We start from the raw sequence: 26,446 nt of genomic DNA on the forward strand, positions 1-26,446 counted from the left end.
GCAATGCTGGAGGAGCAGCGTGGATGTCCTGTTCATACGGATGTTGGGTTGTTTGGAGAGTCCGTAGCTGTATCTGACTTTCTGGAGCTGTAAGGAACAAAGGGACCCGCTTGTCCTGGTGTCACGTGGAGAAACCCAAGACAGGAGCAACGTCCGCAGCTGCTCCCGGGCAAGAGTTCCGGCACGGAACTCTTCCCCCCCCCAAGCGCTGCTTCACCTCGCTGGCTATTTTAGGCATTCAGTGGAGTGGTCGCGTTTGCCCTTCAGGGAGCAAACCATGTGAAACCTTTGGGTTCGGGAGGACGTTGCAGGCAAATCTTTGGCATGCCAGAAATGCCTTTGCGGCTCTCACTCCCGCAGAGGGGACAGGACACAGCCACTTTACCATTTTACCATTCTCTATAGCCATTTTCTTGCCAGGTTTTTACACTTGTCTGCTTATACCCATCAGATTTTTCAGATCTTTTTTCGTCTTAATGAAAAAAATAAGGGTTTTTTTTTCCATATATCGACTATTCATTCAAAGAAGCAGCACTGCCTTTTGCTCACCAAAGACCTGCTTTCATGCTCTGCTGTACAGGAAGCCTCTTGTGGTTTAATGTTGCTCCCCCATACTCCTCTTCATCCTCTTTTTTCCCAGATTAAGACTTCAGATTTATTCAGGTTTTTTCCATTTTCATAACTATCCCATAGCACGGCCACCACAATTACCTTGTAACTGTGGTTCCAGCATTAAAAAAAAAAATCCTACAACTTCTTTTTATGCATTTATTAAGACAGTTATTCATTAAAACCTTTCCCAAATAGAAGTAGGAATATATACATATTCTACGCAGGCCCCTTCCCCTCCCCAACCCTGGCAGCAATTTAATTAAGACAACAGAAATTTAATATCCATCTAAAAATAAAGACCCCACCCTGTTCCCCTCCTGGCACTGTGCCCCCTGCAGATGTTTCCTCAGAACCTTCTGCTCCAGCAGAGCCAAGTCCAGGAGGGCTTGCGGGAGGTCCCCGGGTTGGACCCCAAAATACAGTTGTGCCCGGGGGGGTGTCTCTGCCCCATGGCAGAGCTGAGGGGTGGTGACAGGGCTGGCACTGGCTCCTTGTCCCTGGGGTGGGCACAGGGATAGTGGCCAAGGAAGCAGCATGCCCCAGAGTTGGGGGGCTGACACTTGACTCGGGGTGCTCTGCCTTCCCCCAATCCATGGGGTGGGAGGGGGTCTGCTCTTCCTCCCAGATTAAGTCCCCCAAGGTGCTGGCGCTGCCTGCATCTCCCCGGGAAGTGGCCAAGACCCTTGGAGATGTGGTGAACCTCTTCAAGGTGTGCTGAACCCTTTGGAGACATGCTGAGCTTGTGCTGAACCCCTTCAAGACATGCTGAACCCCTTCAGGACATGCTGAGATTCTTTGAGATGTGCTGGATCCCTTTGGAAACATCCTGAACCCCTTTGGAAATGTGCTGAACCCCTTCAAGACATGCTGAACCCCATGAAAACCTTCAAGATGTGCTGAAGCCCTTTAAAACATTCTGAGCTCCTTTGAGACATGCTGGACCCCTTTGGAGGTGTCCTGAACCCCTTCAAGATGAGCTGAACCCCTTGGAGATGTGCCTAACCCTTTCAAGACATGCTGAGCTTCTTCAAGACATGCTGAACTCCATTGGAGACATCCTGAACCCCTTGGAGATGTGCTGCAGAGCCACCCTAAAAAACATTTTGGAGGCTGAGGGTACTAATGGTCATTAACGACCCTGATCATCCCCACTTGGGAACCCCACCACCCTCTGCCCATGGTGCAGGGGCTCTGTTTAAGCCCAGCCCTGGGAATTTTGGTCCTTCTGCAGGACTTCTTAGAGTAGCATCCACACATGGCCGTGGACCCTGCTGATCTGCCCCATGGGCTTGCTTCTTGCTTGGGTGGGTGAGATGTGGCCATGACTGGTGGTGACTCTTGGAGCCTTCAAGGAATTTAATTTAATTTCTTCACCTTAGGGTTCAATGGCAGATGTTTGGAGCAGCCCTAGGGACATGCTGGGACCCAACCCTCCCCCATGGTCCACGTGGAGTGGCCTTTTGTGGTTAAAAAGGTGGTTTTGGTGCCACCATGCTCTTGACTGTCCACGACTGAAGGATTCAGCTGGTGAAGGCTCAACATTTTCCTCCATCCTGACACATTTTTACTGGATTCATGGGAATCTTGCACTGGAAAATGCAACTGGGCTTCAAATGGGGCAACCCAACTGGAAAGCCAACCAAAGGGAAAAAGGGGAAAAAAAATCCTTGGAAAATTGGATCTGGACGTGGTTTGAAGCCCTCCAAAGCAAATGGAAGAGGAACAACCACTTTTCAGCACACCAAGGAAAAGGACCGCAGCACCGCCGTGGTAGCTAGGCTCTAATTTATTACTACTCATGGAAAGAAAGCGACTCCAAAAAAAAAAAAAAGAGACGCGAGCTGCGGTGACGAGGCGAGGCAGTCCCCGAAAGCAGACATGGAGGGGACCGTTGACAAGCAGCACAGCGACACGTCCACGCCGGTTTCGGAAGCACGGACAACACCAGAAAATATATAAATTTCACTTAAATCGCAGTTCAGTGTGTTTTTCCCCCCCCCCAAATATCCTCTCTGAAGCCCTCCATGCTTTTTTTGGGGTGACTTTTGTCCCTCGTGGCTCCATTTGGGACCCTGCACCCCATGGCATGGTCACTGTGTCCTCCTAAAATAATTCAATTATTCGAACCCCGGGGGAATTTCTTGACCTTGTCCCCGTCCCTCCTCTTCCTCCCGCTTCCCCGCTTTCCATTTGCAAGGTTCTGGGCTCTGTGGGGTGATGGGGAGGGGGTTTCCTTGTTGTCCTCCCCCTTGGTGACCCCATCCACAGATCCCAGCATTGGAGAGGTGACCAAGCCACCAAGCCACATCATCTCACCATGCCCTTGATTTTGGGCTAGTTTGGCCCAAATTGGCCGGACAGCCCCAAGGCAGGGCAGCATCTGCATGGGAGCATGTAATTAGCGCACTCATTAATACATAATTAGAGCATTGCTGGGGTGATTTGGAGGTGGGTGTCAAAAGCCATCCCCAACAGCAGCTCCTGTTGACCGCCGGCCAAAACTGAGGCAAGAACATGAGATTCTGGGGCTCCTTCAAACAAGTTTCTGCCCCCAAAGCGGAGCTGGTGCTGCCTTCAAGGCAGCCCCTTGGAGGGGATTGGGGACCCAAACCCAGTGGGGGTATCCGGAGGGTCCCCCTGCGACGCAAAGACAGAATTAACATCCTTGGTGACATCATGGTTGTGCCAGCAGTGACACCCTGGTTGTGCCAGTGATGACATCTCAGTTGTGCCATCGGTGACATCCTGGTTGTGCCATTGGTGACATCCCAGTTGAGCCAGTGGTGACATCATGGTTATGCCATCAGTGACATCATGGTTGTGCCATCAGTGACGCCCCGGTTTTGCAGTGGGGTTGGCCAGGGAGCCAGGCAGGTCCCCAAAACACGTCGCACGGAGCTGGGGACAATCCTCAGGGGCCATTTAATCGGGCAAGGGGATGGTGCAGCTCCGCATCCCACGGCCGCATCCCGCATCCCGCTGTGCCTCCTCTTCCTCCATCCATCACGCCTCTGAGCTTCACAACCCTCGAGCAAACACCCAGAGCCTATTCCTTCCACTCCGGGCATTTTATTTTTTTTAAAATTCTTATTTTTTTCTGCATCCAATGGTCTGGCAGCAATTCCCGGTGCTGCCACATCCGACGCCAGCTCAGGTCAGGCTTCCTGCGGCGCTGCCTGCAATCGCTGCCTGACGCAGGCTCCGGTACTTCTTTAGGATGGTTGGTTTTATCCCTTTCTCTATTTTTATCACCAATTTTTTTCTATTCCATATGTCCTTTGCTTTCTTTTCCTCCTCTTCTTTTTCATTTTCTATAATTTTTTTCCATATTTTGCTATTTTTCCTCTTTTTTTTTTGCACCTACATTACTACCTGTTCCTCTTGCCAATATTTTAAACTTCTTTATTTTTTTCAATAAACATGAGTCCTTCCCATAGCACCTCCACACTTCTTGAATTAGTCTGTTTTCAGTTGGAACCTTCCCAATTCCAGAGATTTCAGCAATTCCTTACTTTTCCAAAAGTCTTATTTCAGCTTTTTATCCTCTTTCAGGGAAAAAAGTCATTCTCAGCCTTAATTATTTTTCTTCTGTATTTTTTTTTGATGCTTTTATATTTTGCATGTAACCCTTTCTGGTTTTTTTAGTGTTTTTTTCTTTAAATTTTTAAAATTTTCTTCATTTATTTTCCCCCGAGAAGCCCTCGCTCCCCTGGTAATGGGGAGAAATTGGGAAATGGGAGAAATCAGGATTTCAGGCAGCAAAAAAAGCACTGCTGCTGCCTTTTCCTGATAGTACCGAAATGCGCCGAATCCCGCTCTGAGGGACGGAGCAAAAGCAAACATAAAAATTCAGGAAAATCAGTAATAATAATAAAAAAAACCCCACCACAAACGCATGAAAGTTTTTGCAAAGTCTGCGTGGAAAAAGAAGAAAACCAACAAACCCCCCAAAATATTCCAGTAAGTGCCTGAAAAATGACGTCACAAAATTGCGTGGTTTTGCCCAAAAGTATTTTCTTTCCAAAAGGAAAAAAATAATAAAAAATAAAAGACAAAATCCCCGACCAGCTCCATTTCTGAGGAATGACGTGGGATAAGACAAGCTCAGGGAGACGCCGCAGGAGACAGGGATGTGGAAATATCCCCAAGTCCCTCATGGCAGTTCCCTGGCGGGCAGAGGGTGATGCAGCGGCATGGGAAAACCCCTGTTTCTGCTGGATTTTCTCCCAAAATGTTCCAAGGTGGGAACAGAGGGTGGTAATGACGTGGACCTTCATCCAATGGGAAGCAGAGGGCCAAGGTGGGAAGATGCTCTGGGGGACACCAACGGCAGATGCTGGGATGAGTGGTGGGGTGGGGAATGGGGGGACTGGGATGGAGGTTGGGGTCCCAGTGTGGAGCTGGGGGGAACCCCAGTGGGGAGCAGCCAATGCCGGCAGTGAGATCATTAATTAGCCATGAAGGCTGAACAGCTCTGGGTGGGAATAAGTCCCCCGGCACCGGGGCTTTGAGGTCTGCCCAGGATGGGTGTTGGGTGAGCAGCTGGGAAGAGTGGGAGGAGGATGGACCCACGGCATAAAGGGGATTTCCCCATCCCCTAATTAGTGAGATCATTAATTAGCCACCAAGGCTGAACAGCTCCGGGTGGGAATAAGCCCCCCAACACTGGAGCTTTGAGTCCAACCAAGAATGCGTGTTGGGTGAGCGGCTGGGGAGGTAGGGAGGAGGCTGGAGCTGGGACTGTGGTGAGGGTTGGAGGAGCTGCCTCATCCCCTAATCAGAGAGGTCATTAATTAGCCACCAAAACTGAACAGCTCCAGGTGAGAACAAGCCCGCCAACGGTGGGTCTTTGAGGCCAACACCGGTTGGGCGTTGGGTGAGTGTCTGGGGAGTAGGGAGGAGGATGGAGCTGGGGCTGTGGTCAGGGTTGGAGGAGCTGCCTCATCCCCTAATTAGAGAGATCATTAATTACCCACGAAGGCTGAGCGGCTCTGGGCCTCCCAAAAATGGGTCTTTGAGGCCAACACCGGTTGGGTGTTGGGCGAGTGTCTGGGGAGGTTGGGAGGAGGATGGAGCTGCGGCCAGGGCCGGGCACCACTCAGTTGATGAGGGAGGAGGTCTGGGCCCCCGAGGCGGGGGCCGAGGGGAAGGAGGGGTGGGGGAAGGCGCGGGCAGGGAAGGAGAGGGCCCACGGCAGGTCCAGGGCAGGGCTGGAGAGGGAAGGGATGGGCAGGGGTGAGGGGGAGGCAGGGAAGGAGGGCAGCGAGGGGATGGGGGCCGCCGAACCGCCCAACGGTGGGGAGAAGGCGGTGCTGGAGAAGGCGCCGGAGGGTGGCAGGGGGCTGCTAGCGGTGGCAGCAGCGGCGGCAACAGCGGTGGCTTTGGGCTTGTCCCCAGCGTGCGTGCGTTGGTGGCGGTTGAGGTGGGAGCTACGGCTGAAGCACTTGCCGCACTCGGGACACTTGTAGGGCTTCTCGCCGGTGTGGACGCGCTGGTGGATGGTGAGCTCGGACCGTTGGATGAAGCTCTTGCCACACTCGGAGCATTGGTAGGGCTTCTCGCCGAGGTGGATGCGTTGGTGCTTGATAAGGTTGGAGGAAACGCTGAAGCATTTACCGCAGACGTTGCACTTGTAGGGTTTCTCCCCGGTGTGCATCCGGCGGTGCTTGGTGAGGTCCGACTTCTGGATGAAACCCTTCCCACAATCGGGACACTTGTAGGGCTTCTCGCCAAGGTGGGTCCGCTGATGTTTGATGAGGTTGGAGCGGACGCTGAAGCTTTTCCCACAATCCCCGCACTTGTAGGGCTTTTCTCCTGTATGCATCCGGCGATGTTTCACCAATGCCGAATTTTGCCCGAAGCTCTTCCCGCATTCAGGGCAAGTATAGGGTTTCTCCCCTGTCTGTGTCCCTTGGTGCTTGACGTTCTCCGCCCGGTAAGTGAAGCTCTTCCCACACTCGCTGCACTTATGGGTCCTCTCTGGTGCCGGTCGGGCACGGGCACCCCAAAGAAAGCTCTTGCCACAATCGGTGCACTTACAGGGTCGGTCACTGGTGCCGGTCAACAGCCGCCGGCGCTTGTTGGAGGCCAAGAAGCTCTTACCGCAATCAGTGCACTGGCAGGGTTGCTCGGCGCTGGCGTGGACGCGTTGGTGCCTCTCCAAGTGGGAACTCTGGGAAAAACTCTTCCCGCAATCCCCGCAACGGTAGGGTTTCTCACCCATATGGATACGCCGATGCCGGTCAAGATGGGAGCTCCAGGCAAAGCTCTTACCACAATCACCGCATTGGTAGGGTTTGCCGGCAGCATGGCTCCGTTGATGCTGCAGCAACGCGGCGTTCAAGCCAAAACCCTTCCCACACTCCCCACACTTGTAGGGCTTCTCGCCGGCATGAGCGCGCCGGTGCTTGGCCAAGGCCGTGCTCTTGGTGAAGCCCTTCCCACATTCACCACACTGCAAGGGCTTCTCGGGGGTTTTGGAGCCTTCAGTGCCACGAGGAGCTGGACAGCGACCGCAATCGGCACAACGGCAAGCAGGTTCGCCGGTGACAGCGTGGGTACGGCGATGCCGGTCGAGGTGGGAGCTCCAACTGAAGCTTTTGCCACATTCAGGGCAGGCGTAGGGCTTTTCACCAGTGTGGATCCGGCGATGCCGCTCCAGATGTGAATTCCAGTTGAAACCCTTCCCACAATCCCCACATTTGTAGGGTTTTTCCTCCAGGTGTAATTTTTGGTGCTTCACCAAACTGGCGCTGGCCGGGAAACTCTTCCCGCAGACACCGCATTGGCAAGGTGCTGTGCCAGCACCGGCACTGGCATGCACCCGTTGATGTTGGATGAACGCCGAGCCAACACTGAAGGTCTTGCCGCAGTCGGGGCACTTGTAGGGTTTATCGCCGGCATGCCGGCGTTGATGGGTGATGAGGGTTGAGCTGAGCCGAAAACATTTCCCACATTCGGGGCATTTATGGGGTCGTTCGGTTCCTCGTCGGCGTTTGTTGAAGGCTGAACCGAAAGCCAAAGCTTTGCCGCAGTCGTGGCAGCGGCTGTGGCTGAGCAAACTCCGCGGGGGGAATTTCTTGAAGCCTCGGTGGCCTGATTTACCCTGTCGCTTGCCTGATGTCTTTCTGGGCTGGTTCTCTGGTTTTTGGGGACCATCACTGGGTTTTGTCCCCTCCGCGCTGGTGGGGCTGGTCCCCTTGGGCTTTCCTGCTGGTGTCCCCTCAGCGTCCACCTTCTCCAGCTCACCCGGTGGCGGGTCTTCCTCTTCGTTCTCGCTCAACAACCCATCGTCTACAGGGAAAAAAGGAGGTGAGGATCCGGCCCCGCCGCTGGAAACCCACTGGTTGGCTGCCCACATCCCTCCCGGCATCGCGGCAGCCGTATCTGATTGCTTTCCCATCTCCTGCACCCATCAACCCATGGTTTTGGGGCTTCCAAAACATGCTCCTGGTCATCACCGGCACCAACCAGCAGCACGATTGGTGACTTACCGGACACCAACCCCCTCCTTCGGTGTGATTCGGCGAAGGCGGTGATCCGTGGCCAACTGATGGCGATTTCCTCAGCTAGGGGAGACAGTTGGATACTGGTTATAGCTCTTTCCACCCTGAAAATTGTAACGCCAGGATGGGGATGGCCAAGGACACCAGAGGCATAAAGCTGCGGTTGGAACTGTGGTGCCAGTTGAAACCCCCCAGGCTCTATTTAAGCTCAGTCCTGGCGATTTTGGTGGTTTTACACCCTTACGAATTCAGCCACTAATGAAGGCCAATTAATTTAATTTTAGTCTTCTTGAATAATAATAAATTAGGGAGAAATTAGGGGAAATTAAGAGCCTCACCCAGGGAGATGACGCTCTCGTAGCTCTCCTGCATCTTGTCCCAGTGGTTCAGGCTCGTCCCGGTGCTGGCACGTTTCGGGGGAGGGGGGGGGATGTCACCGGTCCCTGCAATGCAAATGGCTCCGGTTCAGGTATTGGGGTCCACGGTGCTGGGGGACCCCCCCAAATTGAGCAACCCCCCCCCATGTCTGGCTGGATGTAGGGACCATACAAGGGGTCCCCGCATCACCCTGGGGGTGTCATGGCTGGGTGGCGATGGGTGCTGGGGTATGACACCCCCCCCCGGGTGTTTTTGGGTGCTTCACCCCAAAGCACCTACCCTGTGGGAAGGGACACCCCCCCCCAGATTCCCCCCCCAGGAAGGTTGGGGGGCACTTAAATAAGGGTTGGGGTGACCCCAGGGAGTGGGGATGGGGATGGGGATGGGGGGGTTAAATGCAACCGAGGTGAAGGCAAAGGGGTGGAAATTAAAGGGGGGGGGGGGCACGGAAATATAATGGGGGGGAGTTAAAATGCAACAGGGTTGGAAGGAAAATGAAAATCGCGGTTGAATGCAAAGAGGGGAGAAATGGGGGAGGCGGGGGGGGATACAGCGGAGTTGGTGCGGGGGGTGTTAAATGAAAATATAACGGAGGCGGGTGCGGGGGGGGCTGAAAACACGACGCGGTTGGATGCGAGGGGAAGGGGGGGCGAAAAGCCGAACGGGGGTAAAATAGAAGGGGGAGTGGGCGAGGGGATGATGGGGAACGACCCCCCCCATCTCCCCACGGTTGGGGGGGGCCCGTCGGGGGGTGCGGCCGGGTGGGGTCGTGTGTGTGTGTGTCCCCCCCCAAAATCCCCGGGGGTGTCCCCCGTTACCTGGTACCGGAGGGATGCGGAGGCGATGAAGCAACGTGGGGGGGGGGGGGAATTGGGGAAAGGGGAAGGGGGGGGGAAGAGCCGAGGTTTGGGGGGGGGGGGCGGCGCCGGGGCTGTTGCACGCCGGCTCGGTGAGTCCGGACACACAGGAAGGGGATGGAGCAACCGGGACCGGGGGGGGGGGGGGCGGACAGGAAGGGGGGGGGGACACGGGGAGGAGGAGGAGGAGGAGGAGGAGTGTGGGGGGGGGACACAGACACGGCCACGAGCTGAAGCCACCGGGACCGAAAAGAACGGAGTCACCGGAGTCGCCTTTGTGGTCGTCGGGGGTCGCGTTGTCGTCCCCCCCCCTCTCGCCCCTTCTCCCCGGGTGGCAGGTAAAGAAGAGGGGCCCCCCCCAGCACCAGCACCAGCACCACCAGCACCAGCACCAGCACCAGCACCAGCACCCCCCCGGGATGGGGGACGCTGCTGGCGCCGCCCGGCTTTGTCCCCGGTCGGGGGAGAGGGGGGGGAGAGGGGATGGGGGGGGCCCCTCCATCCCCGGGGGGGAGAGGGGGTGGGGGGCCGGGGGGTCCTATACATCCCATATAGACCCGGGGGGGAGAGGGGATGTGGGGCCGGGGGGTCCTATACATCCCATATAGACCCGGGGGGGAGTGGGGCTGGGGGGGTCCTGTCCATCCCATATAGACCCAGTGGGGATTGGGGGGACCGGGGGGGTTCCTCCATCCCATATAGACCCAGGGGGGGGAGTGGGGCTGGGGGGGTCCTGTCCCTCCCATATAGACCCAGTGGGGATTGGGGGGACCGGGGGGGTTCCTCCATCCCATATAGACCCAGGGGGGGGAGTGGGGCTGGGGGGGTCCTGTCCCTCCCATATAGACCCAGTGGGGATTGGGGGGACCGGGGGGGTTCCTCCATCCCATATAGACCCAGGGGGGGGAGTGGGGCTGGGGGGGTCCTGTCCATCCAATATAGACCCAGTGGGGATTGGGGGACCGGGGGGGGGGGGGTTCCCTCCATCCCACATAGACCCAGGGGGGGAGTGGGGCTGGGGGGGTCCTGTCCATTGCATATGGACCCAGTGGGGATTGGGGGGACCGGGGGGGTTCCTCCATCCCATATAGACCCAGGGGGGGAGTGGGGCTGGGAGGGTCCTGTCCATGCCATATAGACCCAGTGGGGATTGGGGGACCGGGGGGGGTCCCTCCATCCCATATAGACCCAGGGGACAGAGGGGCTGGGGGACCGGGGGGGTCTCTTCCATCTCACCCTGGTCCTGGGGTGCCCAACGTGGTCCTACACCGGCATCCAGTGTCACCCACCAAGCGCCAGGAGCTGCCACCCCCCGCTGGCATCTGGTGTCCCCCCCTCCTGCCAGTGTCACCCATGGGGCACAGGGACACGCCACAAACCAGGACCCCGAAACACTTCCCCATGCCAGGCACCAGGACCCCCCATGCAGGAGGGGTGCACCCGCCATCCTGCTGAACCCCAAACTTCACCGAGACGCTGGTGATGCTTTTGCGGGGGGGGGGGCTGCGGGATGGTGACGGGGTGCTCTCGGCTTTCCAGGATCCCCGTGTCACCGGCCAAGGTGCGGGAACGGGTGATGGATACCTGGGGGGCTGCGGAGCCGGAGCAGACGGTGCTTTTTGGGGGTGACGGGGAGGAGGACGCCTACAACCCCCCGGTGATGCAGAGTAAGTGTCGAGGATGGGGTGGGGTGTGGGGGGTGTCCTCATTGCGCTTCAGCTTTGGGAAGGGGATGGAGACCCCCCCACGGGCACCTGGATCCTGTGGTGTGTCCTCCAAACGGAATCCGTGTCCTCGGTCTCTGTACCATGGACATGCCAAGAAGCTCAAAGTTATGGGGTGCACCAGCCCAGCCCCCTTGATTGTCCCACGGGTACAGGGTCTTCATCCCCGTTAGCCCCACCACCACTGGGATTGACCCCCCTCTGCCTCCCTTCCGCTGTCCCAGGGACACCGAGCGACCCCGAGACGGACCCCCAGACAGCAGGCGATCCCGAGATCGTAGAGATGGATACGGCCGCCTTGTTGGGTCACCCCGAAGAGGGTTCACCGGGCGAACGGAGCCCGGCACGGGAAACCCTGCGTTGGACCGTGGTCCAGCAGATCGACTCTCCCGGTGCGGCAGGAGGTCGGCGCGGCGGTAAAACCGGAGCAGGAGCTGGCACCTTCTCCAACTTCAAGAGCATCATTGTGTTGCAGAAGAGTTATGAGTGCGGGGAATGCGGCAAGAGCTTCAGCTGCAGCTCCCACTTCAGCAAACACCGGCGGACCCACACCGGTGAGAAACCCTTCCTCTGCCTCCATTGCGGTAAGAGCTTCAACGTCAGCTCCAACCTCTACCGGCATCAACGGGCTCATGCTGCCGAACGGCCAGGTCCACCGGCTCCGCCAGCGCGTCCCCGTGGGTTGCCATATAAATGCGAGGAGTGTGGGAAGAGTTTTCGCCGTAACAAGGAGCTGGTGACCCACCAACGGTTGCACACCGGTCGGTTGCCCTTCCAATGCAGTCACTGCGGTAAGAGCTTCAGTTGGAGCTCCCATTTTGACCGTCACCAACGTGTCCACACTGGTGAGAAGCCCTACCAGTGCCCTGAATGCGGTAAGCGTTTTAGCCGTAGCTCCCACCTCTACCGGCACCAACGCACCCATGCTGGCGGTCGCTCTTACATCTGCACTTATTGCGGGCGTAGTTTTGGTAGCACCCTCCATTTTGACCGGCACCAACGTACCCACACCGGCCAACGACCCTACAAGTGCACCCTATGCCGGAAGAGTTTTGGTGATGGACCGGCGTTGGTCAAACACCAACGCCTTCATCTGGGTGATGGTCCTTTCCGTTGCGAAGAGTGTGGTAAAGCCTTCGGCGCCCGCGCCCAATATGCCCGGCATCGGCGTAGCCTCCACGGCGGCGGTGAGAAACCGTACCGTTGCGGTGATTGCGGAAAGAGTTTTTCCTGGAGCTCTCATTGGGAACGACATCAACGTATCCATACGGGCGAACGACCCTACCAATGCGGGGACTGTGGCAAACGTTTCGGCCGGACCTCCCATCTCTACCGGCATCAACGTACCCACGCTGGAGGGCAACCCCACATCTGTGCCGATTGTGGGAAGAGCTTCAACAGCACCCTACACTTCCATAAGCACCAACGGGCTCATGCCGGTCCCAGGCATGCCTGTCCTGATTGCGGCAAGGCGTTTGCCGATGGTTCAGCATTGGCTAAGCACCGACGGGCACATGCCGGTGAGAAGCCTTTCCCTTGCCCGCAGTGTGGACGGCGTTTCGGCGTCAGTTCCCATCTTCACCGTCATCTCCGTAGCCACGGCGAGGAAGAGCCGCCGGAGGAGCCGCCGGATGAGCTTACGCCCTGTTAACCGGGGGACAGGGAGGGGGGGGGCAGGGGGTTGACCCCCCGGGTGGCTCCTCTCCCCCCACCACTGCCGTGGGGTGCCTTGGGTAGCCCCCATACGTGATGGGTGCTTCCAAGCCGGTGATGTCCCCCGGTGGCACCAACCCTGGCCCCGAGGACGTAGTTTTTGTAGGGTAGAGTAGGAAGGTAGGGTAGATAGGGGAGGATGGAGATGGGGCTGGGGGCTGAGTGGGAATTGGGGGGGGGCCCTCCAGAAAATCAGACCTAATCCTGCCAACAGACATCAGGACATCCCAGCTGTGCTCCTCCATGCATAGTCCAGGAGAAACCACCTCCATGGGTTATGGGGAGATGGTGCCGAGCGGCTGGGGAGGTGCAGAGGGGAAGGAGATGGGGTTAGGGGTGCTGGAGATCCCACCGGCTCATTGTCAAACTCAGAGAGACCCCAAAATATCTGTGGTGGCTTCATCCCTTGACCATCCCACCTTCCCCATGCTGCCAGCCTTGACCAAAACCCAAAGCCTGAGCCCTCCCAGCTGCGCTTGGGGCATGATGACGCCATCTACCAAATGACACCATTTGGGGCAAAATATCCCCATTTTGCGGCTTTGTTGTTGAGAAAAGCCTGGGTGTCCGTCCCCAGCAGCTCCCAGCCACGTGCCGCGGTTTGGCCGCCGGCGATGCTTCGTTGCGGACCCAGCGTTGAGTGGTTTATTTAATGTATTTATTGTATTTATTCAGCGGGAGCCCACCTGCGGTTGGAGGAACCCAACGTGTTGGGGTGAGCTGGAGGAGGCTGTTGAGGACAGGAGCTGGGACAAGGGAGGGTTTGTCCCCAAGCCAGCGTGGGGATGCTCATGACTGTTCTTGGGTTGATCAATCCACCACCATGCAAAGGGGGCTCATGGTGGGAACCCATCAGTAATGGGGAGGAGGCAGCACTGCCCATGGCTGGAAAGAAACCCCCAGGAGATCACGGGGAGCGTTACCTGCAGGTATTTCCCAGCTGAAAAGAGCTGAACCCTTGGGGTGAACCTCAGGGATGGGATCAGGACACAAATCCAGGGATTTCCTGGCATTTTTGAGGTTGCGTCGTGCTGGCTGCCTGGTCTGTCTCTTCCCAAGATGAGCAGGAGCTGTGTTTGTATTGTGAATAAAAATAGACTAGTGCAAAACCCAGCAGGTGGCTTCTGCTTCTCCTTGGAGGAGCTGCAAATCCCAGCTCTTTCTGTGTGGAAAACCAGAGGTTTGGGGGTCATCTTGGGTGGGGTGTCCAAAAATAACCCCCCCATCCTGGGGAAACTCAACCAGCCTGGCAGCCTGCATCGGTTCATGGTCCGTGGTTGAGTGGTGGTGATGATGAGTTGTCTGCCAGGAGGTGAAAGTCGGGGCTATGTGTGTCCCTGACCTGTGGTGTCCCTCCCAGAATGCCCCACTCTTTTGAAGGTTGCCCCTTCCCAGCAATGTCCCATGCTGATGCTGACTGGGTTGTCCCAAATACACCCAACCCCAAACCTGCCTTCATTGGGTCCAGGAGGATCTCCAGGGAGGAAGACCGTCTGCCTTCATTGGGTCTAGAGACCTTCATTTGGTCAAGAGAGGATCTCCAAGGAGGGAGATTCTCTTCCCTCATTGGGTACTGGGTTGATCTCCAAGGAGGGAGATCTTCTGCCTTCATTGGGTCTAGAGACCTTCATTTGGTCAAGAGAGGATCTCCAAGGAGGGAGATTCTCTTCCCTCATTGGGTACTGGGTTGATCTCCAAGGAGGGAGATCTTCTGCCTTCATTGGGTCCAGGGAGGTTCTCCAAGGAGGAAGATCTGCCTTCACTGGGTCCAGAGAGGATCTGCCCTGAGGGCATCTCCCCACGCACCCTCAAGCTTTTAGGGGTCCCCGGGCAAGCAGCTGCCTCCTCTGCACGTGTGGCCAGGACAGAGGGCACCCTGCCCTCCAGTGCTGCCAGATCCTGCCTGCTGGCGTGGAGTTCCCTGGTGTGGAGTCTCCAGCATCTACCACTGTGGTTGAGCTTCAAAGGAGAGTCCATCTCCCAGTTTCCTTGGGATGTAGGCATCTCCTTGGGCAACTCCTTGGGCGGAAAACAACTTGGGTATCTCCTTGGTCAACTCCTTTGGCATCTCCTTGGGCCACAAATAACTTGGGCAACTCCTTGGGTATCTCCTTGGTCAACTCCTTTGGCATCTCCTTGGGCCACAAATAACTTGGGCAACTCCTTGGGTATCTCCTTGGCCAACTCCTTTGGCATCTCCTTGGGCCACAGACAACTTGGGCAACTCCTTGGGCATGTCCTTGGGCAACAACTTGGGCATCTTTGGGGGCATCTCCTTGGCAAGGGGGCCACAGCGTTAGCCCCCAAGGGTCTATCTGCCCCCACCTCTGAAGGCTGATGGATCTGAGGCTCCGGACCCCCATGCTTGACACCCCCCCCCCCCCTTTAGAGGGTCCCTAGAGGCATCCACAGCAAGACGGGACAGAGTACGGGTGCAGGGGGCAGCGAAGCGAGGCCCCCCACCCCCCATCTAACAGCATCCTTCGGTGGGGATTCCCCAGTGTCTAATATAGGGGTTGAGCTCCTATGGCGGGGGGGGGGGGGGACACACACACTTGGTGGGGGGATGGAGAATCCAGGCTCCAGGGAAGACTCGGGGCTTGGGGGTGGGAGGGTGGGGTTGGGGGGGTGAACCGGAGGCGGGGGCCGCTAGAGGGCCCTGGCTGGTGCTGGAGGAGGAGGAGGAGGAGGAGGAGGAGGAGGAGGAGGAGGAGGAGGAGGAGGGCGGCCACGGCTTCACTGTATCCGGGTCACACGGGGAGCCGCCTCCACCGGGACCGGTGCTCGGCGAGGAGAGTCCCCGGAGCCCGGGGGGGAACCCCGGGAACCCGGGCTGTGCCCCCCCCGCAGCCCACCCCCCACCCACCCCCGCCCCGCCGCAGGTAACCGGAGGTCCCCCCCATACCCACCCCCCCCTACCCCGCCCTGGGTGCCCCAAATTCTGCAGGGGTGGAGGAGGGGGGGTGGGTTGTGTCCTGGGGTGGGGGGTGGGGGGAGGTGGGGGGTGCAGCGGTGGGTGGGCATGGGCACCCCAAAAAGTGGGGGTGCAGCCCCCGGGCACCCCAAAGAGCAGGTACATCCCCTGGGCATCCCAAAATTGGGGGTGCAGCCCCTGGGGACACCAAAGAGTGGGGGTGAAGCTCCTGGGGACCCCAAAAAGAGGGTACATCTCCTGGGCACTCCAAAAACTGGGGGTGCAGCCCCTGGGCACCCCAAAGAGCAGGTATCATCCCCTGGGCACCCCAAAAAGTGGGGGTGAAGCCCCTCGGCACCCCAAAGAGCAGGTATCATCCCCTGGGCACCCCAAAAAGTGGGGGTGAAGCCCCTGGGCACCTCAAAGACTAGGTATTATCCCCTGGGTATCCCAAAAAGTGGGGGTGCAACCCCTGAGCACCCCAAAGAGCAGGTATCATCCCCTGGGCACCCCAAAAAGTGGGGGTGCAGCCCCTGGCTACCCCAAAGAGTGGGGGTGCAGCCCCTGGGCATCCCAAAGAGCAGGGAAGCCCCCCCCCCCGGGTACCCCAAAAAAGTGGGCACACTTTAGCACAGGGCACACAGCTCCCGATACCCTGGGGATCAGGGTGCACAGCCCTGGAAAATTTGGGGAGCAATGGGGGAGACACACATAGCCCCTTCCCCCTTCCTTCCCCCCAGCCCCCCCATACAGCAAAGGGGGTTGTGGGGTATTGGGGTGCTAACAAGGAGGAGGGGGGGGTCTCTTGCTGTTGCAGGGACCGGACTTTTGGTTGTGGGGTGACGCCACCCACCTGGGACACCCCCCTGTCCCACCCGGGACCCCCCGTCCCCCCATTTTTCGGGGCCACCATGCAGGAGAACTACGAGAACGTGATTTCCTTGGGTAAGGGGCATGGAGGGACCCTGGGATGTCCCAGTTTTGGGGGTGGGGGGTGTCATTTTGGGGGTCCCCAGCACCATTGTCACCCCATGTGTAGGTTGGGGACTCCGCTGCCCTGGCACACTGCCATGATGTGGGGGGGCCACGAGCCTCCCATGGACTCAGGGTGGGTCTTCAGGGGGCCGGGTACCCCATGCTGCCTCAGTTTCCCTTGCCGTGGTGAACTGCAGCTGGTGGGAAGCACATTTTGCCCAAACATGGAGCATTTCACCCCAAAATAGAGGGCTTCTTGCGGGAGGGGGGGGGGGGGGTGTGGAATGAGGGGGGATGGAGCCCATCACCGGGGTGTCTGGGCGCCTGAGGAGACCAACCTTCTTCCTGGCAGCGGAGGAGATCGCCATCAGTTGGCCGCGCATCACCGCCTTCGCCGAATCCCACCGGAGGCGGGGGCTGGTGTCGGGTAAGTCTTGGGGTTCAGGGGGGACCCCCCAAATTTTGGGTGAATTCCTTGGGTTTTTAGGGACCTCCAAAGTTCGGTGAATTCTTTAGGTTTTTCGAGACACCCCTCCCCCCCCAAATTTGAGTGAATCCCTGAGGGTTCTGAGGACCCACAAAACTGGGTGAATCCCTTGGGTTTTGAGGGATCCCCAAAATTGGGTGAATTCCTTAGGGGTTTTTTGGGACCCACCCCCCAAATTTGAGTGAATTCCTTAGGTTTTGGGAACTCTCCAAATTTGGGTGAACTCCTTAGGTTTTGGGGGACTCCTCATATTTGGGTGAATTCCTTAAGTTTATGGGGACCCCCAAAATTGGGTGTATTCCCTAGGTTTTGGGGATTCCCCAAATTTGAATGAATCCCTTATGTTTTGGGGGACACCCAAATTTGAGTGAATCCCTTAGGTTTTGGGGACACCCTAAATTTGGGTGAATTCCTCAGGTTTTTGGGGTCTAACAGTCATTTTTCCAGGCGTGGAAGCAGAGGGCGAGCAAGGTCAACCGGAGCCCACCCAGATCCAACCGTCGACGGGGGCCGGTTCCAGCGATGCGGGGGTGAACCCCGATTTACGTCGCCAGTTGGGCCTGATCCTGCAAACGGCCGGCAGGAGCCAGGTGGAGAAGATGCTGCGGGAGCTGGTGCGGGAGCAGGGGCAGGGGGGGAAGCGCCGGAGCCGCAAGAAAACACCCAAGGATGGAGGTAAATTTCGGGGGCAACCCCACAAGACCTTCCCATTTTGGGGACCACCCCTTGGGAACTGGGGTGGGGGCAGGTTTGGGGGTATCAGTGCTTTGGGGGCTGGTGTTTCATAGAATCATGGAATGATTTGGGTTGGAAGGGACCTTCGAAGGTGACCTCCTCCACCAGCAGGGACATCTCCAACCAGATCAGGGTGCTCAGAGCCACGGCCAACCCGGCCTTGAATGTCTCCAGGGATGGGGCATCTCCAACCTCTCTGGGCAACCTCTGCCAGCGTCTCACCACCCTCACTGCCAAGAATTTCTTCCGTAGATCTAGTCTGAATCTACCTTCTTTTAGCTTAAAACCCATCCCCCCTCGTCCTATCGCAACAGCCCTTACTAAAAGCCCTGTCCCCAGAAGGACTGAAAGGCCACCACGAGGTCTACCCGGAGCCTTCTCTTCTCCAACTCTCTCAGCCCGGCCTCATAGCAGAGGTGTCCCAGCCCTCGGATCATCTCCGGGGCCTCCTCTGGACCCGCTCCAACAGGTCCGTGTCCTTCTCGTCCCGAGGACCCCTGGGTGCAGCGCTCCGGGTGGGCTCTCACCAGAGCAGAGGGGCAGAATCCCCTCCCTCGACCTGCTGGCCACGCTTCTTCCAATGTGGCCTGGGAGACGGTTGGCTTTCTGGGCTGCGAGCGTCCGCTTCTTCATCCCCCGAGTCCTTCTCCACTCTCCATCCCTTCATCCCCTGAGTCCTTCTCCGCTCTCCATCCCTTCTTCCCCCGAGTCCTTCTCCGCTCTCCATCCCTTCATCGCCCGAGTCCTTCTCCGCTCTCCATCCCTTCATCGCCCGAGTCCTTCTCCACTCTCCATCCCTTCTTCCCCTGAGTCCTTCTCCGCTCTCCATCCCTTCATCCCCCGAGTCCTTCTCCACTCTCCATCCCTTCATCGCCCGAGTCCTTCTCCACTCTCCATCCCTTCTTCCCCCGAGTCCTTCTCCGCTCTCCATCCCTTCATCCCCCGAGTCCTTCTCCGCTCTCCATCCCTTCTTCCTCCAGCCTGCGTCCACATTCGGGGTTGCCCCAACCCAGGGGCAGGACCTTGCCCTTGGCCTGGCTGAACCTCACGAAGTTCACCTGGGCCCACCTCTCCGGCCTGTCCAGGTCCCTCTGGATGGATCCCATCCCTCTGGAGTAGCAACCACCCCACCCAGCTTGGGGTCACCTCTATGTCATTGATGAAGATATGGGGACAGTGCTGGTCCCAGTAAGGACCCCTGAGGGACACCGCTCGTCACTGGTCTCCATCCAGACATGGAGCCGTTGACCACGACTCTTTGGATGCCACCATCCACCCAATTCCTGCTCCACCATCCCTCAACTCCATCCAACTGGGAGAGGAGGACGTTGTGGAGGACCACGCCAAAGGGACGATGGTGGCATGTGTCATTGATGAAGACAGGGGACAGTACTGGTCCCATTAAGGACCCCCGAGGGACGCCACTCATCACTGGTCTCCATCTGGACAATGAAGCCATTGACCACGACTCTTTGGATGCCACCATCCACCCAATTCCTGCTCCATCAAATGGTCCATCCCTCAACTCCATCTCTCTTCAACTTAGAGAGAAGGATGTTTGTGGGGGACCATGTCAAAGGTCTTACAGAACTCCAGATAGATAACAAGTTTTCCATGTTGGGGGGCTTGAAATTAATTTTTTGGGGTGTTGTTCTGGAGGGACTCATGGTTTCTCACCATGCTCACCATTTCTTACTGTGGTGCAGGCACCGGCGCCGGGAGTGGGACGGAGGAGGATTCAGCACTGCGGGACGGTGAGGAGACGGCGCTGGAGGATGCCGATCAGCACCAAAGCGGGGGACAGGCTGGTGAAGCCCCGGCTGCCGGTAAAGGGAATGGGGGCAAGAAGGGCAGCACAGCATCGCTGGCATCCCGGGGTGGTTGTGCCGAATGCGGGATGCGGAACAGGTCACAGAGTCCGGTAAAGCCGCGGCGGTGCACTGAGTGCGGGCGGCGGTGTCGGCAATCGGCCCGGCAGCCAGAGCGCGGTGGGGAGAAGCCACACCGGTGCGGTGACTGTGGCAAAGGCTTCAGCCGAGGGTCCAACCTTGCCCAGCACCGGCGCATCCACACTGGTGAACGGCCTCACCGTTGCGGTGATTGTGGCAAAGGCTTCATCCAACGCTCTGACCTGGAGCGGCACCGGCGGGTTCACACCGGTGAACGGCCATATCCTTGCAGCGACTGTGGCAAACGGTTCAGCGTCAGCTCCCACCTTGACCGGCATCGCCGTACCCACGCTGGTGGACCCGGTCCACCTGCCCAACCCCGCACCCGTCCTCGACCACCTCCGCCGGAGGGGTCACTGGCTCCTCACCGCTGCCCTGAATGCGGTAAGATCTTTGCCCAACGCTCTGCTTTGGCCAAACACCGTAAGACCCACAGCGGCGAACGACCTCACCGCTGCGGCGATTGTGGTAAGAGCTTCAGCCGAGGCTCCAACCTTACCCAACACCGGCGCATCCATACTGGTGAACGGCCATTTGCTTGCGGCGACTGCGGCAAAGGTTTCATCCAACGCTCTGACCTGGAACGGCATCAACGGGTACACACCGGCGAACGACCCTATACCTGTGCCGAATGCGGTAAGAGCTTCAGCGTCAGCTCCCACCTCGACCGGCACCAAAAGATCCACGCAGCCGAACAGGCATCCTACCGTTGCCCTGAACATCTAGCCGGCTTCTTGGCTGCTCATCGTCACGGTCGCCTCTTCCAATGCGCCCAATGCGGGCGATGTTTCAGTCAAGGTGCTGCCTTGCTCAAGCATCAACGTGCCCACAGTGCCGGAGGAACTGTGGGGCAGCCCCCAAAGTGCCCGGATTGCGGGAAGAACCGGGGTGGCACAGTAGGGTTACGTCCCCGCAGTCAGCAATGTATGGATTGCGGGAGGGAATCGGATACCGCTGACGGTGAAACGGCACCGGCAGTACCACCGGAGAAACCCTATAAGTGTGGGGAATGCGGAAAGGGTTTTGGGCAACGTTCGGCGCTGGTTAAACACCGGCGTATCCATACCGGAGAGAAACCCTACGCCTGCGGGGATTGCGGGAAGGGTTTCATCCAGAAGTCGGACCTGACCATCCATCGCCGGATGCACACCGGGGAGAAACCTTACCGTTGCGGTGAGTGCGGTAAATGCTTCAGCGTCTCCTCCAACCTCATCACCCATCAACGTACCCACCTCGGCGAGAAGCCCTACCAATGCCCCGAGTGTGGCAAGAGCTTCATCCAACGGTCCGAGCTCACCATCCACCAGCGCGTCCACACCGGCGAGAAGCCCTACAAGTGTCCCGAGTGCGGCAAGTGCTTCAGCCGTAGCTCCCACCTCAACCGCCACCAACGCACCCACGCTGGGGACAAGCCCAAAGCCACCGCTGCTGCCGCCGCCGCCACCACCAACCCCTCTGGCGCCTTCTCCAGCACCGCCTTCTCCCCACCGTTGGGCGGTTCGGCGGCCCCCATCCCCTCGCTGCCCTCCTTCCCTGCCTCCCCCTCACCCCTGCCCATCCCTTCCCTCTCCAGCCCTGCCCTGGACCTGCCGTGGGCCCTCTCCTTCCCTGCCCGCGCCTTCCCCCACCCCTCCTTCCCCTCGGCCCCCGCCTCGGGGGCCCAGACCTCCTCCCTCATCAACTGAGTGGTGCCCGGCCCTGGCCGCAGCTCCATCCTCCTCCCAACCTCCCCAGACACTCGCCCAACACCCAACCGGTGTTGGCCTCAAAGACCCATTTTTGGGAGGCCCAGAGCCGCTCAGCCTTCGTGGGTAATTAATGATCTCTCTAATTAGGGGATGAGGCAGCTCCTCCAACCCTGACCACAGCCCCAGCTCCATCCTCCTCCCTACTCCCCAGACACTCGCCCAACACCCAACCAGAGTTGGCCTCCAAGACCCGTCGTTGGGGAGCTTGTTCTTGCCTGGAGGTGTTCAGCCTTGGTGGCTAATTAATGATCTCACTAATTAGGGGATGGGGAAATCCCCTTTATGCCATGGCTCCATCCTTCTCCCACCCTCCCCAGCTGCTCAGCCAACACCCATCCTTGGTTGACCTCAAAGACCCATAGTTGGGGGGGGTGGATGGCTGGACTTCTTCCTGCCCAGAGCCATTCAGCCTTGGTGACTAATTAATGATCTAATTAGGGGATGGGGGACTCCCCCCTAACTTTTTAATCCTTTTAACCAAATTACTACCTTTTCACAGCAGGAAGATGCACACTTGGGAATTCCCAAGTCAGTGTCCACATGGCAGAGGGGGGACAGTGCCCACCCCTACCCCTTGGATTTTGGGGTAGAGGGAAGTGAATAAAATCAATTCTCCACCTAATTAGGGTGATTTTTAATGATGTTTTCCCACCCTTTCCTTCTCCTGCTGTGTTTCAAAGCACCACCAAGTGCAACCCAAAATTTACCACATTTGTCCTAGGTGGGAGCTGGTAAAAACTGAAGCAGAAAAAGGGGTTTGGGGTTTTTTTCCCTTTTTCTGCTGGGTTTTGCTTTTTCGGGCAATTATGTTGGGGGGTGGGCAGGGGAAGAGCCCCATCTGGGATCAATGGGCAAAATTGCTCTTTCTGGTTTTTTACTGCTGTTGTGTGTTGTTTGTGGTTTTTTGGCACAGCTGGGCAGTGATGATGCTCCCCAAGTGCCATTATGGGGGGGGGGAAACACAGATTTGGGTCACCAGCACTGCCAAACACGTGTTTCAGAGGAAAGACTTTATTATCATGGATGGAGCACAGTCAACTGTGGGGTTTGCCCGATGCCCCCAGTGTGTCCCCCTGAAATGGGAGCAAAATCAAGCTGTTTTCAGCTTTTTTAAAAAAAAATTTTTTTGTTTTATTACTTTTGTGACTTTGTATTCCCGCGTCGCCTACAAGTCGGTTCAATAAACAAGAGCTGGGCGCCTACACGCGTCCTGCAGCCGACTCATGATGAAAAGTGATGTTTTTCTGCCTGAAATGGGTTTTCCCTTAATTCCCAGCACCACAGACAACCCCCCAAATGGTGAATGCAGCATCTCCCCCCACCCCCCAGCCTAGAAAATAGGGCAGAAAACATGGAAAATCCTATTTTCTCACATGTCAAGGAGAAAGCACTTCCTCCCTGTTTCTTCCGAGGGCAAGAGCCCCCATCGCAGCGGGGGGGGGGGGGGACGGGGGGACAACGACTTCCCCCAGGGCCACAACCATGCGACGCTCCAAAGAAGACCCAGCAGCAACTCGTGTTAAATAACATCAGTTATTAAATACCCCCAAATCACATTTAATAACCCCCAATTAAATAAAGTTAAATAACTCTCAATTAAATAACCGCAAAACAAATACAAATACAATAAATAAATACCGTGCAGGGGGAAAGGGGATGAGGTGAGCAGCCCCGAGGTTGGATGAGGGGCACCCATGGGTTCTAGGGGCAGCCCCGAAGGTGAGGTAGGGGTCCCCATGGGTGCTGAATGCCTCTTCGAGTGCATGGTGAGGGGCACCCATAGGTGCTGGGTGCTGTCACAGCCCTAAGGCCAGGGTGATGGGCCCCAGTGTCTCTGGGGCGCTGGGTGCAACCACAAGGCCGAGGTGAGGGGCACCTGTGGGTGCGTGGTGCCACCCTGTGGCCACTACAATAGGCACAGCTACCAGTCCAGTGTGTTGGGCACAGCCCTGAGGCTGCAGCAATAGGCGCAGCGAGGTGCTGGGTGCCACGCCGAGGTGACAGTCTTGGGTGCCACCCTGAGACCAGGGTGAAGGTGCTGGGTGCCGCTCAGCTGGCAGTGTGTCCGGCTCTGCAGCTGTGGGGCCGCAGGGCAGGTGACAGCAGCAGCCGAGGGCAGGAGGCACCCATGGGTATCCCCATGGGTGCTGCCAGTGTCCCCACCAGTGTCCCATTGGGTGTCCAGTTTGTCTCCATGGGTGTCACAGCAGTCCTGAGCAGCACTCCATCCCTGGGTGGGGATGTCACGGCAGGTGGCATGGGTGTCTCAAGGGTCACCACGGGTGTCTCAGGGGTCACCACGGGTGTCGTGGCCACTTCAGATGTCACATCCCCGGGCGCGCTGTACACCTGGGCACTCACCACAGCCAACAGCAGCACCAGGAGCCTCTTTGCCGCGCTTGGTTCTTCCGTGGGGGGCAGCCGCCGCACCTGAGAGAGGGAAGAACAACAAAATAGGGTAAGAACCGATCTACCTGGGACAAATACCCCCCCCGGGGGCAAATATTCCCCCCCTTTCCCCCAAATCAGGCTGGGGGAACCCATCCAAACGCAATGCCCCTCTGACCCTGATTACCTTCCAAAAGGGTAACTAGGGTAATTACCCCCTCTTGGGGCAAATAACCACCCCCGGGGGGGGGCAAATACTCCTTCCCCGGATGCCGGGGTTCCCCCTCCACCCGCCCCCGGGCACCAGGTAGGGGTGAGTCACGCGTGGGGGAGCGGGAAGTGACTCACCCCCCCTCACCTCCGGGAAATGGGCCTCATCCTGCGCGCCCCGAAGGACCCAGGCGTGCGGGCAAGGGACCCAGGAATCCGGGGAAGCCCTCCCCGCCCGCCCCCAACCCGCCTGGGGAAGCCAGGCGTCCGGTACTCACAGCGGGCGGGTAGAGAACGCGACGGTGCCGGCGGCGGGGCCTAGGGGGGCCGCTGGGCCCTACCGGAGGCTCAAAGGTGAAATGCCGGGGTGGGGAAGGCGTGACCCCACCGGGGACCCCCTCAGGTTGTCCCCAACCCCGGCCCGGGCACGTCGCTGTCGCCGCCGCCGCCGCCGCCATGGTCATCGTCATCTCGCAAAATGGCGGCGGCGGGATGACGGTAGCGCTCTTATGGCGGCGGCGGCGCTCCGCCCCCTCGCGGGTGGGGGTTACGCCCCCGGCGGCTCTTATTGGCTGCGTCCTATCGGAGGCGTGGCCTCGGTGGGATGCCCCTCCCACCCGGGGTGCGCTAGGGGTGTCTGCGGGGGGGCTATAGGGGGGTATATGGAGCGCTGTAGGGGTCCGTAGGGGATACAGGTGGTGTATGGGAGGCCTAGGGGTATATACTGGGCTATAGGGGGCTATGGGGGATGTGAAGAGGGCTAGGGGAGCCTTATAGGGGCAACAGGGGGGGTATAGGGGGTTTACTGGGGGCTATGGGGGTTGCATGGAGAGGTATAGGGGGCTATAGGGGGTGTATTGGGGGCTGTGGGGGTTGCATGGAGGGTTATAGGGGGCTATAGGGGGTGTATTGGGGGCTGTGGGGGTTGCATGGAGGGGTATAGGGGGCTATAGGGGGTGTATTGGGGCTGTGGGGGTTGCATGGAGGGGTATAGGGGGCTATAGGGGGTGTATTGGGGGCTGTGGGGGTTGCATGGAGGGGTATAGGGGGCTATAGGGGGTGTACTGGGGCTACAGGGACTGCATGGAGAGGTATAGGGGGTGTATTGGGGGCTATGGGGGTTGCACGGAGGGGTATAGGGGGTGTATTGGGGACTATGGGGGTTGCATGGAGGGGTATAGGGGGCTATAGGGGGTGTATTGGGGGCTATGGGGCTTGCATGGAGGGGTATAGGGGGAGTATTGGGGGCTATGGGGGTTGCATACAGGGGTATAGGGGGTGTGCGGGGTGATAGGGAGCTGTAGGAGGCTGTAGAGAATGTATGAGGGGGGCTATAGGGGGTGTATTAGAGGCTACAGGGGTTGCATGGAGGGGTATAGAGAGCTATAGGGGGTGTATGGGGTGATGGGGAGCTGTAGAGAGCTACAAAGTGTGTATGAGGGGCTATAGGGGGTTAGACAGGACTAAGGGTGTGTACGGGTGGCTATAGAGGGCCATAGAGGGTGTATGGAGGTCTATAGGGGTCTTTAAGGGAGGTCTCTAGTGTCTTTAAGGCTTGTTTGGGGGCCATGTAGGGGGTGTATGGGGGTCTAGAGGAGCCCGCAGAGGTGTACAGAGGCTGTAGAGGGGGTTCAGGGGGGTCTATCGGGCTGTATGGGGATGCGCAGGGCTGTATGGGAATCTATAGAGGGATATGGGGGTATATGGGAAGTGTAGTGGTCTGTGAGGGTGCGTAAATGAATGTAAGGGGTGCATGGAGAGGTATGTAGGAGTGTATAGGGAAATACTGGAATGTAAAGGGGCTTATAGGGGTGTATGGGGGTTTATGGCAGTGTACGGGATATATAAGGGGTTATGGCAGTGCTTAGGGGTGTATAGGGGCATATAGGGGTATATAGGGACAAATATGGGTATATAGGAGCATATAGGGGCTCTTTAGGGGGTGTATAGGGATAGGAAGGCATAGAGGTTCACTGCACATTGACCTCCTACCTACCCCCCCAACAACCCCCATAGCCCCCCCCATACCTCCCCTTCCCCTATAGCCCTTATAGCTTCCTGTCGTGTGTCGTGTGTCGTCCCCCCCCATACACGTATGTCACGCAACAGGTTTTTCCCATGTTGCACAATCAGGAGCGGAGGATGCCTGGGTCCCATTTCGGGGGGGGGGGGGGGGGGGGGAGGGTTGTCTATTGGGTGGGAGACCCAGACATCTGGGTCCCCTGGGTGGGCGGGGGGGGCTATAGGATGA

At 58.0% G+C, this 26,446-nt stretch overlaps 3 protein-coding genes across 3 annotated transcripts in view; 1 reads left to right on the forward strand and 2 right to left on the reverse strand.

The window, feature by feature from the left end:
• LOC126034845 (uncharacterized) overlaps positions 1-22,903 on the forward strand; it is a 53,341-nt gene extending 30,438 nt beyond the window's left edge. Inside the window, 14 exon segments of the mRNA XM_049792701.1 lie at positions 1,238-1,321; positions 6,081-6,160; positions 6,490-6,547; positions 6,654-6,817; positions 7,840-7,923; positions 9,589-9,690; positions 10,892-11,019; positions 11,301-12,722; positions 14,185-14,359; positions 15,552-15,671; positions 16,521-16,648; positions 17,031-17,105; positions 17,601-17,840; positions 19,607-22,903. Coding sequence (XP_049648658.1) covers positions 1,238-1,321; positions 6,081-6,160; positions 6,490-6,547; positions 6,654-6,817; positions 7,840-7,923; positions 9,589-9,690; positions 10,892-11,019; positions 11,301-12,722; positions 14,185-14,359; positions 15,552-15,671; positions 16,521-16,648; positions 17,031-17,105; positions 17,601-17,840; positions 19,607-21,534 — 4,788 coding nt within the window. The 3' untranslated portion in view covers positions 21,535-22,903.
• On the reverse strand, positions 2,414-9,343 carry LOC126034910 (zinc finger protein 345-like). The gene is made up of 4 exons (XM_049792806.1): positions 9,314-9,343; positions 8,456-8,560; positions 8,106-8,180; positions 2,414-7,905 (listed from the first exon to the last, which is right to left on the reverse strand). The coding sequence occupies exons 2-4, from the start codon at positions 8,487-8,489 to the stop codon at positions 5,711-5,713; spliced, it is 2,304 nt and encodes a 767-aa protein (XP_049648763.1). The 5' UTR covers positions 8,490-8,560; positions 9,314-9,343; the 3' UTR covers positions 2,414-5,710.
• Positions 22,904-23,111: 208 nt separating the features above from the next.
• On the reverse strand, positions 23,112-24,676 carry IER3 (immediate early response 3). Its single transcript, XM_049793092.1, has 2 exons — positions 24,474-24,676; positions 23,112-24,027 (listed from the first exon to the last, which is right to left on the reverse strand). The coding sequence occupies exons 1-2, from the start codon at positions 24,663-24,665 to the stop codon at positions 23,647-23,649; spliced, it is 573 nt and encodes a 190-aa protein (XP_049649049.1). The 5' UTR covers positions 24,666-24,676; the 3' UTR covers positions 23,112-23,646.
• Between the last annotated feature and the right edge of the window lie 1,770 nt (positions 24,677-26,446).

Source organism: Accipiter gentilis, chromosome 36 (assembly GCF_929443795.1).
Source record: "Accipiter gentilis chromosome 36, bAccGen1.1, whole genome shotgun sequence".
Classification (NCBI taxonomy): Eukaryota; Metazoa; Chordata; class Aves; order Accipitriformes; family Accipitridae; genus Astur; species Astur gentilis.